At 41.7% G+C, this 17,791-nt stretch overlaps 1 protein-coding gene across 2 annotated transcripts in view; it reads right to left on the bottom strand.

The window, feature by feature from the left end:
* DENND5B (DENN domain containing 5B) overlaps positions 1-17,791 on the bottom strand; it is a 183,465-nt gene that overhangs the window by 42,102 nt on the left and 123,572 nt on the right. Inside the window, exons 6-9 of one of the 2 annotated variants that reach the window (XM_065401374.1) lie at positions 14,445-14,981; positions 12,706-12,937; positions 11,719-11,805; positions 9,260-9,410 (exon numbers count right to left, since the gene is read on the bottom strand). In XM_065401374.1, coding sequence (XP_065257446.1) covers positions 9,260-9,410; positions 11,719-11,805; positions 12,706-12,937; positions 14,445-14,981 — 1,007 coding nt within the window. The remainder of the gene's footprint in view (positions 1-9,259; positions 9,411-11,718; positions 11,806-12,705; positions 12,938-14,444; positions 14,982-17,791) is intronic. The other variant, XM_065401381.1, reaches the window with a different exon arrangement.

Genomic DNA, 17,791 nt, shown 5'->3' with positions numbered 1-17,791 from the left:
ATGGAGGCATGCGTGCGTACACACACAGTATAGGGTGTGTGAGTGTGAGTGTGAGTGTGAGTGAGAGATGTATATGCAAACAATTCTGCATTTGATCTGCTCAGTTTAATATACTTCTATACAGTTAGAATATCAACAAATAGAACAAAAGCTCTAGTAGCCGCCAAATCAAAGTGGCACTGAACAGAAGGTCAAAACCAAGATCAGTACCTTGCAATATACAGCTTTGGTGACAATTTGGGGCGTGAGGTGTGTTCTGTACTAGATTTCTGTAGCAGATTTCTACATTTAACTCTCTAGAGGATAAAGGGAGCTGAGGTTTTTTACAGGGCAGAATAGAATTTTTTTGCGACTTCATTGCTTTGGTGGTAACAGGAGATTTTTAAATAGCTAATGTGGAGAAAAAGCGAAGTAAAATGACTTGCAGCCATTCTGTTTTGCACTGTAATCTTGTCAGATTATATAAATGGAAGTGATTTGGAGAAATGACATAAAACCACCTAGTGCTGCAGGAAGTGGTGATGACAATTCCACAGGTACCACTTTTCTCTTAGACTCCGTACTAAACCATTTCTCCCATGTGGTGTTTGGACTGCGAACTCCTTAAGGCAGGATCTTTGTAAGGTGACAGAAACACCACACACACACACACACACGGTATAGACATAATAAGTACATGGCGCTGTGGGGCACTGTAGGAATGGGGATGCATATTTTTCATGTCAACTTTAGTTCTTCATGCATGACATTTTACAAGCCATTTTATTAATGTAGATCTAGCCATTTCTCAAAGGGTAGAGCAAGAGGCACCATATCATTATAATGCTCTTAGACTGGGGTTGACCAAGGGAGCAAAAATTAAAAGGCTCAAGTATTGGGTTTTGAATCCTCTAAACCATCCCGTTCCATCCCCTGATTCACTTTCAGTCAGATTGCATACATATAGTTAGAATAAGTCAAATAAGTCTTAATGAAAAGCATTTGAACACATCGTTGAAATAGAGCATTCCCATTACTCGTCACTGCTCTGCCATATTAAGTATCCAACATACATCTGAAATATATGTTATTATTTATACTTCAAATAGAAAAAAAATGGGTTCCTTTATTATTTGTATGGGTTACACAAGATCTGCATTTCAAGCTGATGGATCCTCACTGCCTTTTACTTAGATGCAGTGCAAAGATGCCTCATTCTATGCAAAGTGACAATGCGGCTGCTTAGGTGGTCATTTTAAAAAGGCCTTATAAAAGCCACCATCCTTAAAGTGGCTATTAACATGTGGAAAGGGAAGTCAAGGAAACATTAATATTTCTTGAGCACTTAGTGATATACAGAACACCTGGTCTCTGCCCCAATAGGCTTACAAAACTTAGTTTAAAAAAAAACAGAATGAAGACCATTCACTGAGCAGAAACTAGGCAGAGGATAATACTTTGTACTTACTTCGCAATTCACATCATCTTTACAACCATTAACTAAACCTCAGTATCCCAGGGAGATGAGTAAGCAAGCAGTATTCCTATTTTAAAGGCAGGAAAATTGAGGCACCAAGTTTGTAAGACCATGGCAAAGCTGATCCTGTAACAAAAAAGATCCCAATTCCCAGGCCTGTGCTCAAACTGCTGGATTATACCTCTGTCTAGGATTGTTACAGAAGGGGTGCACAAAGTCACATAGGAAATAGGAGGCAGAGATAAGAGCATGAAGTCAGCTGGAAGTGGTGCAGGAAGAAAAACCAGACCAGAGACCAATGAGGAAAGGATGGTGGAAGATAAGAGAATGAGAGATATGGGAGAAGAAGAGAGGAGAAACAGGGCCAAACATGTAGAGTGGAGGAATAACAATTAACATGTAAGCAAAACATTTATCACTGACCACCCTCTTTAGGGGAAAGGGAACAGGGACAGAAGAGTCTCTGGGGCAAAAATCCATTCCGTAATTCATTGTAGGCACTCACTGCTCATTCTGCAAATTGCTTTGATGCTCATACATTCCCATCCTTGATGAATGTTTTCCTCAGTAATATTTAATCTCATGTATCAAGCTTCATGTTACAGAGTTACAACAATCAATTGAGATGGAAAACATTACAAAGGGCTTATTAAATTGTTTTACTTTGCGCTGTGAGCATATTTGATTCACTATAATTTAACAATGGACTAATCAAGAAATATTTATATAGCTTTGTTTTCTGTTATTAGGATTCTTTTACCATATTACTACTACAAAGATGGCAAACATTAGAAGTCCCATTAAGGTTGTAAAATCTGATAGATCTTGAAACAGAAAAAACTTATACTCTCATCTTGCAGATGGGTCGATTTCAATGAGGATCAAAATTAATTGGACTTTTCCATAAAGTTGTCTCCTGTTTTATCCCAGTAGATATGGATAGAGGAGTTTGGATCGTTAGTAGCCACTAGCTTGTTATGGAATTCTTAAAATAAACTTGGAAGTTTTCTTTTCAAATGAAACAAGAGTAAAACTAAAGAACCATCAACATCCGACTTCAGGGGTGGGCAAACTTTTTGGCCCAAGGGCCACATTTGGGAATAGAAATTGTATGGCGGGCCATGAATGTTCACAAAATTGGGGTTGGGGTGTGAGAGGGGGATGAGGGCTCTGGGGTGGGGCCAGAAACGAGGAGTTCAGGGTGCGGGAGGGGGCTCTGGGCTGGAGGAATGGGTGAGGGCTCCGGCTGGGGGGTGCGGGCTCTGGGGATGAGGAGTTTGGGATGTAAGAGGGTGCTCCGGGCTGGGACTGAGGGGTTCGGAGGGCGGGAGGTGGATCAGGGCTGGGGCAGAAGTTTGGGGTGAGGGAAGGGGTGCAGGTTCCAGCTGGGGAGTGCGGGGTTTGGGGAGCGGGAGGGTGCTCCGGGCTGAGGCAGGGGATCGGGGCATGAGGAGAGGCTCAGGGGTGCAGGCTCCAAGCAGCGCTTACTTCAAGCGGTTCCCGGAAGCAGTGGAATGTCCCTTCTCCAGCTCGCACGTGGATGCGCGGCCAGGTGGCTCTGCACATCGCCCAATCTGCACACACCGTCCCCTGCAGCTCCCATTGGAGCGCCAGAGGGGGTCATTGGAGCGTGTAAGATTCGGGGCAGGGCCATGCCACGGCTTCCGGGTGCGGCCCCCGACCCTGAATCCCAGCTGGAGCACCGGAGCAGGGCAAGCCCCAGACCCCGATCTCCAGCTCACCAACATCCAACTTCAAGATCAATCCTTCCCATACAGGGACAACCACACCAGTGTGCTTCACGTTATGGCCTTCTCAGCCAAGATGGTGAATAGTTGTGAAATACAAAAACCCTCAATGTTTACAGGAAAAAAGTGAGAAACGCCTTACATAAGCCTCAAACACAAAGCATGTGACACCTGGATCACAGAGAAGACTTTCAAAAAGTTATCTTTTGGAAAGGCTGTGCAAATTGTTAAGACCAAAATAGTCATCAATAAAAATATTCCAAAACTCCAAATTAAAGTGTAAAAGACCTTTTACAGGATATTTTTGAGTCAACCCTCTCCTGCAGGATGGGGGACAGGAAGGAAGGTACTATAAAAAGTTCCCTGAATATACCATTAGGTGACAAGCTTCAATACTGTTCTTACTAAACACAGCAAGGGAAGAGGCAGTGTACATTGACAGAAGGAGTTTTTCTGTCAGTGTAGGAACACCGCCTCCCCAGACAATGTTAGCTATGGAAGTAGTGCTTCTGTTGACACAGATCCATCTACACTGGAGATTTTGTCGGCATAACTACGTTGGTCGGGGATGTGCTTTTTTCACACCCATGCTCGATGTAGTTATGAAGATAACACTTTTCAGTGTAGATTGAGCTTGAGGTCTTGTTTGAAAGCAAATTTGTACCAGTTTAACTCAAAAAGGGTATTTTAAAGCTGGTTTACTTAAACTGACACAAGTTGCATGTAGACATACTTGTGTGTGTTTAAGAGGCTTATTTCAATTTAGCTTGCTGTTTAAAAAACAAACAAAAAAAACCTAATTAATCTACAATCAAAATAAGTCACTCAAACCCAAACAAGAGTGCCTACGCACAAACTTGCAGCGGTTTAACTAAATCCAGAACACCTTTAACTAAACCAGTGCAAGTCTGTGAGTAGACAAGGCTTTATACACAATAACGTATATGCCTATGTTGTGTCCCACATATACAAACTGTTGTAGCAGTCCAAACTCAAGTCCAGAAATACTTGGATACATTAGTTCCCATCTTCCTGCTCAGGTTCAGGTTCACATAAAAGCATCCTCTTCTCTCTTGTATAGGTAAAGCTCCTTTGTGCTCTGGTAGCTTTAAAACGGTGATCCCAGATCTCACTAGGGAATATTATATTGTCCAGAACTCTGGAGCCAAGTAGGTGTTAGCTGAACAAAGGAAAAAATGTCCTTCCCACCAGACAAGGACAACAGGGGAGGCCACGGGCAGGCTAAGCAACATCACACTCTGCAGCAGTGAGGGGGCTGATTGGGAGTGAAGCAACGAAATGAATTGCCTCAGAGATATGGGAGGGAAGAGGGGCTGAGCAATACAACAGAATTGTACTGCCAGTTAAAATGGAGTGGAGGATGGGCCTAGTCAACATAAGCTTCACAAATAAATGCCTGGGGAGAAAAGGGTTGGACCAGGAGAACTGCACTGCTGAGTATAACTGGGGCTAAGCTGCAGGCTGAACACATGGTCAGTTAAGCTTCGTCTGCTCCACAATTGCTAATTATATTTTAGCAAACAGTTGAAAACTGTAGTGTAGTCAACATTTGTTTCTAGATATGTTTATCACTAGGGTCCACCTGATGTCACTCAGCCCACACCCCACTCCCTCCCTCTGGAAACCAGACACCATTTCTTGCCCAGAGAGTACTTCTACTTATAGAATCATAGGACTGGAAGGGACCTTGAGAGGTCATCTAGTCCAGTCCCCTTGTTCCAGGCTACTAAGCAATGAGATTTTTCTGGGACCACAAACATTTTCAAAAGCCAGCACAGCACAAAAGGAATATCCTAGGGTTAAACATGACTAGGAACAAACTTTTAGTTCAGGATCTACGCTACAATTTGCTACAGGGTTAGTTAACATGTGTTACAACACAGGTAGAAAACTGTGGCACAGACATCTTTGGTGCTCTGAACCGAGATCCATGGTAACTGCGGAGAGTTAATCAGCTCCAGTCACGTAGTGGTAGTGCTTGCCTTTCTGCCCAAGACAACTAATTTAGTTTGCTTGTCAATACAAAGCAGGTTTTGTAGTAAAATTACCTTCAATTGGCAATAAGAAATTTGACTGCAAGAGAGAGATGATCTCTCTTGTATTTTGTTATGCCCTTTCAATTGCAAACTTAGCTGCTGCTGCCCAGGCCAAAGAGTTTAATTTGCAAATCAATCCTTGATGTACATACTGACTATTTTAACACACACATGTATAAATCTTCTGAAGACACACAGACTAGGTTGATTAAAAAAAACAAAAAACAAAACCATCTGGGATACATCAAGCCACAAAGCAGAAGAGGGGGGTAAAAACCCATCATCAGTTAGCTGAAGGCACACACTGAAGGCCTTGGGCTAATCAAATATGTGACATTTGACTATATTAGGGACTATGATAAACTCAAACTCATTTCTAAAACCCATGGGAACCTAAATGTCCATGGGTTTCATGTCAGAAAAATTATGTTTGGTTACTTGCAGAAGACATGAAAAGCTTTCCAAATAAGGGCAATTATCCAGAGGTACAAAATCTTTAAAATAACATTTCCTACACGTACACCATACTGCTCATGTTAAATGTGAGGAAGCAGAAAGATGTGTCCCTTTGTTTATAGGAAGTTCCATTTACCTGTTTTTTCTCTCAAACATGCAATGTGAGGAGATCAACTTTTAAAATACTCTGCAACTTGAAAGCCAAAAATGGCCTTAATATTCAATCACACTAAGCTAACAGCCATGCAGTGAAAAAAACCTTTGAGGTAACTGCCAGTCTTCAGGAAGTAGCATCTCAGAAAGCCATAGAGAAAATTAGATTTACTACGGTGTTTCAGTAGATCCATTAACAGTCTGCAAGAGTATACATCAGATTTATGCAGACTGGGAACCCTTGTCCTCTTATTGCTGATTTAGTAAACTTCACGTGACTGATGTTGTCACAAAGGTAACAGATAGCTTAAAGCAGTACTTCCCAAAACACAGGGAACTTCCAGTGTGTGAAGTGAGTAAAATACAGATGTCTGAGTTTGCAGAAAGCATGAAACAATAGCTATGAGATATGAACTTCCCTTTCATTTCAATGGGTGCCTACTCAGATGCCAATCACAATACACCTCTACCCCGATATAACGCAACCCGATATAACATGAATTCGGATATAATGTGATAAAGCAGTGCTCCGGGGGGGTGGGGCTGCGCACTCTGGCAGATCAAAGCAAGTTCGATATAACGCGGTTTCACCTATAACGCGGTAAGATTTTTTGGCTCCCAAGGACAGCGTTATATTGGGGTAGAGGTGTACTTTAAATGCCAAAATAGTTCACTGCTCAAAAGATGCAAGAAAGGAAGGCAGCAACACATTATGAAGTTCTATGCCAGTGTTTCACAAAGTGGGACGTGGATGAAGAACTAGCTGGGAGCAGGGAGTTGGAGGAGGGAAGAAGATAAGATGTGTAGGCCTTTAACACTACATTGTGGAGTTGCAAGGGTGTGTGTGCGCGCGCGTGTCAGAGCAGGAGGTGGGGTAAGGTCAGAAGGGACCACGTGATTGTCTAGTTTGATTTCCTGTATAACACAGGCCATAGGACTTCCTTGAATTAATTCCTGCTTTGGGTCTAATAGATGTGCTTGAACTATACAGGGCCGCCCAGAGGATTCCGGGGGCCTGGGGTCTTCGGCGGCGGGTCCCGGGGCGGAAGGACCCCCCGCCGCGGGTCTTCGGGGCACTTCGGCGGTGGGTCCTGGAGCGGAGGGACCCCCCGCCGCTGAATTGCTGCCGAAGACCCGGAACAGAAGAAGCTCCGGGGGCTCAGGCTCCGCGAGAGTTTTCCGGGGCCCCCGGAGCGAGTGAAGGACCCCACTCCAGGGGCCCCGAAAAACTCTTGTGGGGGCCCCTGTGGGGCCCGGGGCAAATTGCCCCACTTGCCCCCCCCCCCTCTGGGCGGCCCTGGAACTATAGCCTCTCTTTTAGGAAAAGATTCAATTTTTGATTTAAGAAATTTCCAGGGATTGATTGTCCATTACAACCCTTGTTAAATTGTTCCTGCAGTTTATTACCCTCATTGTTAAAATGTGCACCTTATTTCTAGTGTGAATTCGTCTTGCTTCAACTTCCAGCAATTGTTATACTTTGTCTGCTAGATTGAAGAGTCTTCTCTTATCATAGTTCTGTTCCTTAGGCCTACGCTAGGAAATTAGGTTGGTATAACTACATTGTTCAGGAGTGTGAAAAATCCAAACCTCTGAGCAATGCAGTTAAACTGATCTAACCCCCTGGTGCAGATAGCACTAGGTGTATGGAAGAATTCTCCCACTGACCTAGCTACCATGTCTTGGGGAGGTGGATTACCTACACATATGGAAGCACCCCTCCTGTCAGCATAGGTAGTGCCTTCACTGAAGCACTGCAGCATTTTAAGTGTAGACAAGCCCTTAAGTAGGTACTTACAGGCTGATTAAGTCACCCTTTACCTTTCTGTTTGACAAATTAAATAGGATTCAACTCCTTGAGTTGTCCCCGATGAAGGCAGGTTTTCCCAATCCTTTAATCATTCCCATGGCTCTTCTCTGAACTCTCTCCAAATTTCTCCTTCTTGAACTGTGGACACTAGCACTGGGTATTGTATTCCAGTAGCGGTTACACCAGTGCCAAATACAAAGGTAATATCGATGTTTATCAGTGACCTATCCTCTTTGTCATTTACCACTCCCTTAGTCTTTATGCCACCTACCAGTGGATTACTTTATATTTTCTTCTAGGTCATTGATAAAAATGTTAAATAGCATAGGGCCAAGTACTCTAGGATCCCACCAGAAACACTCCCACTCAATGATGATTCCCTACAGTTATATTTTGAGATGCATCAGTTACCCAGTTTTAATCCAATCGATTTGTGCTATATAGACTTTGATCATTCTACCAAGTCAAATGCCTTATAGACGTCTATTATGTAAACACTACTACCTTTATGAACCAAACTTGTAATCTCTCAAAAGTAAGTAAATTAGTCTGAGAAGATCTAATTTCCATAAACCCATGTTAACTGGCAATTATATTACCCTCTTCATTCTTTGATAATCGAATCCTGTATCAGCCATCTCGTTATTTTGTCCAGGACCTCAGTCATACTGATTGCCTGGGTCATACTATTTATTTACCCTTTTTAAAATACTGGCACCACATTAGCTTTATTCTAGTCATCCTGAACTTCCCCTCAGTATTCCAGGACTTATAGAAAAATATCAACATTAATGGTCTAGCATGCTCCCCTGCCAGTTATTTTAAAAAACTCTAGTGTGCAAGTTATCCTGACCTGCTGATTTAAAAATGTCTAACTTTAGTAGCTGTTCTTTAACATCCTCCTGAGTTACTGTTGGAATGGAAAGTGTTTTATCACCATTATCCTATGCTCTGAATACAAAATCTGGCTTTTCCCCAAATGCAGAACAGAAATATTTATTAACATTTCTACATTTTCTGCATTATTATTGACACTTCTACCATTTCCGGCTAGTAATGGCCCAATATCACTATTAGGATTTCTTTCATTCCCAATATATTCAAACTCCTTAATGTCCTTAATTTGGCTGATCACGGATTTCTTCTCATGACCTTTTGCTTCCCTTAAAAATTAATATACATTAAATACCAGGACTTGTATGTAGTCTTAGTTCTGACTGATGGTCTAAGTAGCATTTTAAATTTATATTAAATCAAGGACAAAACTAAACAATACCAAGTGTGAGGTGGACCCAGTAAATATATGATGTGACCGAATCAAACAAAAAATGACCACTGAGTATCCATCTCAAAAACTAGGATTAGCCAGAGCTTAAAGAGCCACCATAAAGTCAGCTAGCTGTGAACTCAAAAGTTGCCACTCCAAAGAAGATAGAAATGGTGAAAGCTGCCCCAGTTTCACTGGGCTGGAAAGAAATACCCATAATTCCTGGCTTCTGTCCATAGAGTGAGTCAATCGTAAGAGAAACCTGGTTAGTAAAACATCTTCAGAAGTCCAGGAAATAATGAGGGGGCTTACTTGTTATTGGTAGGTCCTGTTGCCAGCACATCTGATTGCAACTTTGGAAAGAACCCTTGTTCGTATTTGCCTTGACCGATCTTCATATCAAGTAAGTGTGGGTGGATGGCAGTGTGATCAATCTTCATTAGCCGCTGTTCAATGGATTGGGCTGCAAAAGGTATGCATACATGAATAATTACTTTAGTGTCCTAATCTAAAGCACGCGCCACAGCAGGGAACTTAACCATGCTCTGATTTTGTGTAAGTTCTACAATGAATTAATTGATCATTTTAAAGTATCAGAGGGGTAGCTATGTTAGTCTGGATCTGTAAAAAGCGACAAAGAGTCCTGTGGCACCTTATAGACCAACAGAAGTACTGGAGCATAAACTTTCGTGGGTGAATACGCAGTGGGTATTCACCCACGAAAGTTTATGCTCCAGTACTTCTGTTGGTCTATAAGGTGCCACAGGACTCTTGATCATTTTAGTTACAGCAAGCAGTAAACTTTCTAAAGCATGTGTATATATTAATGTAGAGAAGGACTTGCATGCATCTTGAGGAGTTCCCTCTGCACCACTAAATTAAGAGACAATTTTCCTTTCCCCCACTCCACCCCCCCAAAACCAGCTCTCCCAGCTGACCCTATGGGACTGCTCAAAGGAAAGAGTTGCTGTAGTGGAGTGATGAGAGGAACATAACGGTCACTGTGTAAACATCCTACTTCTGCAGTACTTCTAGTCATGTCAGCTGGGGAAAATTAACGCCCAGAGTGTGGCATCAACAGAGTTCTAAAGCTGAAATGCAGAATAGTGCAACACTAGGTTATTCAACCTATTGGCCATTCTACAGAGCAAGGAATGCAGTTCACGAATACACAGACTGACAGCTAATGACATTTTATTTTGCGGGAGGGGCAGAAACAGTGTGATCACAAGAACATCTCTCAAATGCTTCATTTATGAAAAATGAGGAAATGTTTGTGCTGTTATTTCATTTTTAACGTCACACTAACAGTTATTAGTACATGGACAGGTCCGTTACAATAATTCTTTAGATCTTGAAAAACTACTACTGACAAAAATGAAACAAGCAGGCATTTAGTGCAGACTACTGGTAACAAAAATATATTTGAGGGAAAAGCCACTTTTTGTTGTTGCTGAGAAAAGGAACAATCAACCTGAGTCAATGGGTCAGATTTAACCATCTTTATCACTAAAACTTTTTATTCTAAGACTAGCTCAGTCACCTAAAGGCTAGCAGTGCTGTGTTATTACACCAGAGGCCCAGGTTGTATTCTCAGTCTATTTCCTTGGGCAGGCAGGACCTGGGAGGCCAAACTCTGGTCTTGGAAGTGTCCTCTGATTACAAAGTCATTCTCCTGAATCTAAATAAACGGTCACTGATAACCACTTCTAAAGAAAGTCCTACCCAATCCTCATAAGGATTAAGGGTTGTTGGTGACTACCAGGAGGCCTGAAGAGTGGGGAGTGTAATGAAGGGGAAAAAACGAGGAGCCCTCAAGGCTATGACAGGGAGGCAGAAAGACTCACCAGAAAACAAAGGGTGACATTGAGGCCCCATTGAAGTCAATGGGCGTTTTGCCATTGGCTTCAATGAAGTCAGGATTTCATCCCAAGTCTCCAGCAAAACGGGACCAAACATTCCAAACCAGTTAAACTTATTGATTCACAATGAGCAATGAACATGAATGGAGAAATTTGTATTTGCCAAACACTACTTTGATTATTCAGCTCTTCACAGCCTCTACACTAAAGTAAATGGTTTTTTAAGTCAATGATTCTAAAGATGAATAAATATGCAAGATGGAGAAATTACAGCTGTGACCTAGACTATTTTGTGAAGAGCACATCCCACAGCCCTTATCCTACTTTAGAGAGTTGTGACGGAAAGGATGCTGATCTTTTGGTATTTTGTTATTAGAACGTTTCTCAAACAGGGGGTCCCCATCCAAAAGGGGGGAGGGTAAGAAGGCTATTGTAGGGAGGTCATGAGATCACAAAAAATATTGCCAGGGAGAGCTGGGAGAGAAAACGGGTACAGCAGCCTCCACTTTCTGGCCACCCAACTCTGAAGACAGCGCTGCCGCCAGCAGCTGCACAGAAACAAGGGTGGCAATACTATGAGTATGTTCCTATGAGTATGTACAGTAATTTACTATCACTTTGGGGGAGGGAGGGCTGTCACAACCTGAAATATTTTCAAAAGGGCAGGGGGGGGGGGGGCAGCAAAAAAAAAGTTTGAGAACTTCTGTATTAGCAACTATTGGTTTTTTAATATTTTCACTTAGTCTTAGTGTCTTCTATTGTTGATAGCACAAAATACTGGGAGGCACAAGAATGGAAGATTAAATGCCTGCTCTGAGGGTTCCAGAAATAGCTGGTTAGAGAAACAAGTGATTGGTGCTGGGTTCACGATTCATGTGACCGATAAACATGAAGGAGACTTGCTATTACTATCATCTTGCTGCCTTTCACGATACAGAACATGAGGTTCCGGTGCCACAATATCAACAGAAATAAGCCGTTGGATAGATAGCCGACCTGCAAATTAGAACGTTTTTTAATCAAAGACGACATTCCTACTGTTCTTCTATAAGGTAGGAGAATGCTGAGTTTTAGCAACAGTTAAAAAGCTTTATATAAATTAAAACACATTTGAAAGTAATTTCTCTAGCATCCTAATAGTTTTAGGGATACATTTCCGAAGTGATATGGCGGAATTTAGCTGCACAAATTCCCCAAACAACGGGTGCTGCATGGCTAAATCCCTGTGTAGGACTTTGGGGAGTGGAGGGGAGAAGTGTCCTGTGAACGTAAAGAATTAAAAATAATAATAATAAAATAAAAAAATTAAAAAAAAAAAGCCTCTAGTGCACTGCACATTGTGGAGTGATACTACGTCACCAGAGCAACCAAAGGCTCAATTTGTAACTGTTTCTATTAAGATTTCTCCATTTGATTCTTGGGCCCCTCACCCCCACCCAAAACAGAATTTGTTATTCAGTCCATTCAAAGCTGGCTCCTTATGAGAGTAGATGGAGGGGGAGTGCTGCCACAGACCTTGGCCCAGGAACTCAGCCTTTTTACCCAGTGCTGCTCCTGAGAGTGGCTGCCCGTCAGCTTATCCGAGCAACACCAAAAGCTGTTTGAAGTCAGGAAGAGAGACAGGGACCACAAAAATCTGAAACTCATTCTAAAATTCCATGAAATAAAGTCAGGGAGGAGAGGAGGGCGGCATGGGCTTACTTTCCCTACATCTTTAGTGTTTAAAAAAGCTTCAGTAGCCAAAACAGTGATACTGATAAGTACTGCTTTCACTTCAACAAGCCGCTCATCTCTCTCTCAAATGGCTGAGAATTAATTTGTTTAAAGGTCTTCATTCTGTCCATTGTACCCTTGAATTTTATTTTTGAAGTTAGGCATTGACAGCTCTGGACATACCTGCTTCTTTTAAAGTGCTGCATTTCTGGTATATAGATGACCGCAGTGCAGGAGCCCTTACATTATACAGTCTAATTTTCTCAATTCTGGAGTCAAACACCCGCAGAAAGGGGTCCTTCTCTTCCCACTGGGACATAATCTTATTATCTATGAAGGTTGCAAACATCTGGGTTTCAATGAAGTGTGAGAGGAATGGCAGGTAAGGCTCAGGCTGGTCCGACAGAAAAGAAGCCTGCAATAAAGGATAGTTAATTAGTGCCGTATCCTTATTTTTTGTCTTGACACCTATTAAACAACCCCCTCCTATGCTATAGAACAGAGACAGAAAAGACCTACTAGTTCATGTATCCAAGAGTTCCCAAACATACTCACAGCGTGGATCCGGACATCTTTCTGATAGCTACAGTAATTACTCGTGGGGAGAAATATTTAGTGTACTGTTTAGCGTCTTTTAGTGCAATTTAGCATCTGGAAACAGGAAGAGCCAGCATCACATGACATCTCATCTCCCTCTGGACCACTATCAAGTGGATACAGTTTGGGAACCTCAGATATCCTTTGTCTCCTCGTCAGCACACTACTGTGTTTACAAGGCTAATTAGCATCCACCTATTACCTGTTTCTATTAGAGACAAGGAAACAACTGTTTGATACAAGAATAAAAGTTAGGTGAAGCTCCTGAATGCATTTATGCAATCTCAGGTTGTAAAGAAAGAAGACACCTAGGCTAGGATTTTTAAACCTGACTAAGGGAATCATCCGCACAACTTCTGTTAAAATTGAGCTGTGTGGCTAAATCCTCTACTCAGGTTAGAAAATCTCAACCTGACAATCCACAGAAACAGACAGCATCTGTAGAAATGCTAGAGAAATTAGCCTAGTAAAACATTTTTTTTTTTTTTTGGAGTGGAACAAGCTACCCTAGTGACAAATACTGATAAGCTAAACATATTAGAGGCAGCATTTCTACTTTTTGTCAAACCTGACAAAATCATCTTTTCATTTTTTCTTCGATGTTAATCCTCCTAGTGTCATACTTAGCGTAGGATTTGGATATAAAAAACAAAGCTGACGCTATAGGAGCACTCCTGCTTACTTTAAAAAGCCACACTGAAATAAAGTGATGTGACCAGTCATTCTATGTTTCTTTTACTAACATGTCAGATTTTCCTCATCCACTCCCCAACCTCTCTCAGCCTACTTTTAATTCTTCACAAAGCTAAAGTTACAATGCTAGGTTTCTGACATCATATCTCTTTCCATAGTTTGATATTGCAGAGAGAAAAAACTGAAAGTTTCACTGCAAAGCCACATAAGAAAAAAGGAAGTCTAGATGGAAAGCAAGGGAAGTACTGCTTTAAAAATAATAATAATAATAATAAAATAATAAAAAAGGTCACGATAAGAGTATTTATATTTTAAGTTTCATGAATGCACCTATTCCCACAGTACGAGAGTGCTTTTGTATCACTACGCTTTGAACAAAGTCACAGGTAATGCTCCATCAACTGCTTAACCACCAGCTAGAATTGTATTTGCATCTACAGGCCAGACCCTCGCTGATCGCTCCACTGACTTCAATGGAATTATGCCAATTTACATCAACTGAGGGTCTGGGCCTGTATATCAAAAGGCACAGCACTCTCTGTGGAGTGGATGAGCGATGAATAACTAACTAAAACGTAGCTATTTCACCCAACAGCAGTCAGCTAAGCCATGAGGCTTCTGGTTGTTTTTACTTTGTCAAAGTTTTGCATCTGTTCCCTGTTTGTCAGCCAGGACTCCATATCCTGTGCGGCTTGAATGACGAAGGCCTCATAATCCGCGAACATCTGAGTGAAGCGGTTGGCAAAGACCTCACGAAGCTGCACATTTAGTTTATAGTCCCTCAGCTCCTCTTCTTCACACTGCAGTTTTACGTCCCTTTCCTTCTCTGCCATAGGAGCTGTGATGGTCATTTTTTCTACCGTCACTCCCGTCCTCTTTGCTAGAGCCTGCAGACGGGCGATGGTTTCATTGCCTTTCAGCAACTCGTACATGTTGATGGTGTTACTGGGTATATTTCCGTTCTTCTTGTCATTGACCAAGTCATTAAGGACAAGATTCTTGAGTTTGGTGGCACTCTCACTGCAGTGCAGGTTACCCTCCGGAGGGATTCCAAACTGAAGGAGAACTTCAGAGATTTCCTGAATAAACTCCAGTTTGTTCGGGAACTGGGGAAGTTCCTCTGGCAGCTCTATGAAATGATTATCAATATCCACAAAGCACAAGTTAGCCTGAAAGACCAAAAACAAAAGAAATACATAAATTACATATACATTTTTGAAAATGGGAAATTGGCTCCAAATTTTTTTTTCAACCTCTAGAAAATAATCCCAGATCTTAGTTTGTGTTTTCCAACTTGATTTTTAAATGAACTACCAAAACAACAACAAAAAAACCCATACCAAGAGTGAGGAATTATTCCCACGTTGCCAGCTGGTGACATCCATTCTTACTATATTTATTGGGTTTTAGTGCTACATAAGAGCAGCAGCCATATAGGAAAGTGACTTAGGAAGCCCACTAGCGTATGGCCTTACTGAAATAAATCTAGGGGCTAACTGATGGCAGTACTTAAAAATGTGAGACTTTATCAAGGAGGTAGACTGCACCTCCTTAGAGCCATATGGAGGTGGGGGAGGGGGTGAGCATGGTCTCATATGTGGAAAACATTTGGGGAGTCTGTGGGACAAAGGGACACCCCCACACACACCGCCCAGACACTGCCGGAGAGTCCCCCCATAGGGTCTATGAAAGAGGGGGGAAATATCACATTGCTCCCTCTGCCCACATGAACATTAGCCACAAGAGTCAATGTAGCTTCAGGCATTAATAACTTCTCTGAGGATTCTCCCTGGCAGCCACTCCACCCAGGGGAGCCTCTGGAGCTAAGCTACCAAGAAGTGGGGGTGGGGAGAGGATCCTGCTGGATCAGAGCCACAGTGGGGGAGTACAGGGCCTCCATGCAGACCCTCGGGGATCTGTCACATTTTAATGGCAGCATTCCCATTGAGGAACAAAATTTGGCTCCCAATGTGTCATGCAGGGAAATTTCCATGATGATTTCCTCATGGAGATTTTCTATTTCCCTCACACAGCTTTTAATACACAGGGATGATTTTGGACACTTTATTTCAGAAGCTTCATAGGGAGAAAATCCTATATCTAAATTAGTTACACTGCAAGTGCACCCTAAGGAATAATGGAACAATGAAAACAGTAACTGATTTTCTTCTCCTGAACTGCAGCTTGCATCTGAAATCCACTGCATGTGACTTCACTGTGCTGAATAAAGCAAGTGCTAAAACAAATCAGTTTCTCAAGGGTACTGCGTTCTAAAATGTTCCAGCCTGACGTAAAATCTGTAGAACAAGAGACCTACATATTCACAGGGTAACAGAAACATGTCCTTGTTAGGCTTTGAACTGATATTTAATTGGTCACCAAGACTCCTCTGGTTTCTCTAGTGCATCCTAAATGTCCACTCCATTTCTAACAAAATTATATTATATATTATTATGGGCTAATCCCCAGACCAGGTTAAGGAAATTAACTTTTCTTCCTCTTTTCTGAAGAGTTAATTTTTAGCAGGACAACATTCAATGCAACAACAACAAACCAAACCAAAAATAAAACCAAACCCCTAGAGTTACTTCAGAAAGTATTTTATTTCAAGGACATTTCTGATATTAATTATACATGAATCCTTTCTGTGATATTAAAATGCGCTGGTTAAAATAGAAAACCATGATAATAATGCACTATAATAAAGTTGGAACACATGCAAATAAAATTATTGCTCAGTATAAAGCAATCTACTTTTCTTAACATATGTATTTATGAAACGGTTAATGACCTGCAGTAGCACAATTCTTTCTATGCTCTTAGCTCAAAGACGGTCTTATCTATCAATATTGCATTTCAAAGGCTTTTTAATTTCAGCTCTGCATACGATTTACAAAATTTTAAAATGAGATTTGGGTTCAGAAATCCCTTAGGGTGTCCTGCTCACTTTCCTCTTCAAAAAACATCTGACGATTAAAGTAAATGCAGGGAGATTAGTAACCTTAAGAAGGCATGATGGCCAGTTGTTAGAATTTTATCTCTAATGCACAAATGGTTTATATTTAGACCAAGGGCTTGAAAAGCTGGCCCTTGGCCTGAACAATAAAGGGATGCTAAAGTGAACAGTATTTCATCAACACTCATGTGTTAGAGGATTTTCTGCTTGCTTTTTTTTTTTTTAATCTGCATGAAGCCCAGATTCAAAATCTTCTCTATTAAATTCAAGGTTCTTCCCCCCCCCCATAATTGTTATGACATACTGTATCAACCATGTACTATAACCATTTTTCAAACAAGATTAACCATTGCCCACATATAGAATGGGAGAACATAGTAAAGCATCAAAAAATAAATACCCTTTAATATAGCACAGTTTAAAGCACAGCAAGTTTCACATGGTTAGGACACTTCATTTAAGAGAAGACTTATTGACAACAACCTTATTATCGTATGTAAAGAATCAAAGTCACTTCCTCTTAACACTGATCAAGGATCTTTATTATAAAGCAATATTATCCCAGCACCGTTTCTCTGCCTCCGGCTCAGTGCAGAATTTCTGCCTAGAACATTTCCCAGCCCCATTCCTGCCTGGCTTCGTACTGAAGTACCCATCCTCAAGCACTTAAGGAACCATCTCTTGGTCACATAGAATATCAGGGTTGGAAGAGACCTCAGGAGGTCATCTAGTCCAACCCCCTGCTCAAAGCAGGACCAATCCCCAACTAAATCATCCCAGCCAGGGCTTTGTCAAGCCGGGCCTTAAAAACCTCGAAGGATGGAGATCCTACCACCTCCCTAGGTAACCCATTCCAGTGCTTCACCGCCCTCCTAGTGAAATAGTGTTGCCTAATATCAAACCTAGACCTCCCCCACTGCAACTTGAGACCATTGCTCCTTGTTCTGTGATCTGCCACCATGGAGAACAGCTGAGCTCCATCCTCTCTGGAACCCCACAACCATGTTTGTACAGTGTCTGGTA

The sequence above is a fragment of the Emys orbicularis genome, chromosome 1 (genome assembly GCF_028017835.1).
Source record: "Emys orbicularis isolate rEmyOrb1 chromosome 1, rEmyOrb1.hap1, whole genome shotgun sequence".
NCBI classification, from domain to species: Eukaryota; Metazoa; Chordata; order Testudines; family Emydidae; genus Emys; species Emys orbicularis.
Note: the sequence above shows the minus strand (reverse complement) of the source record. Positions and strands in the feature narration are given on the sequence as shown.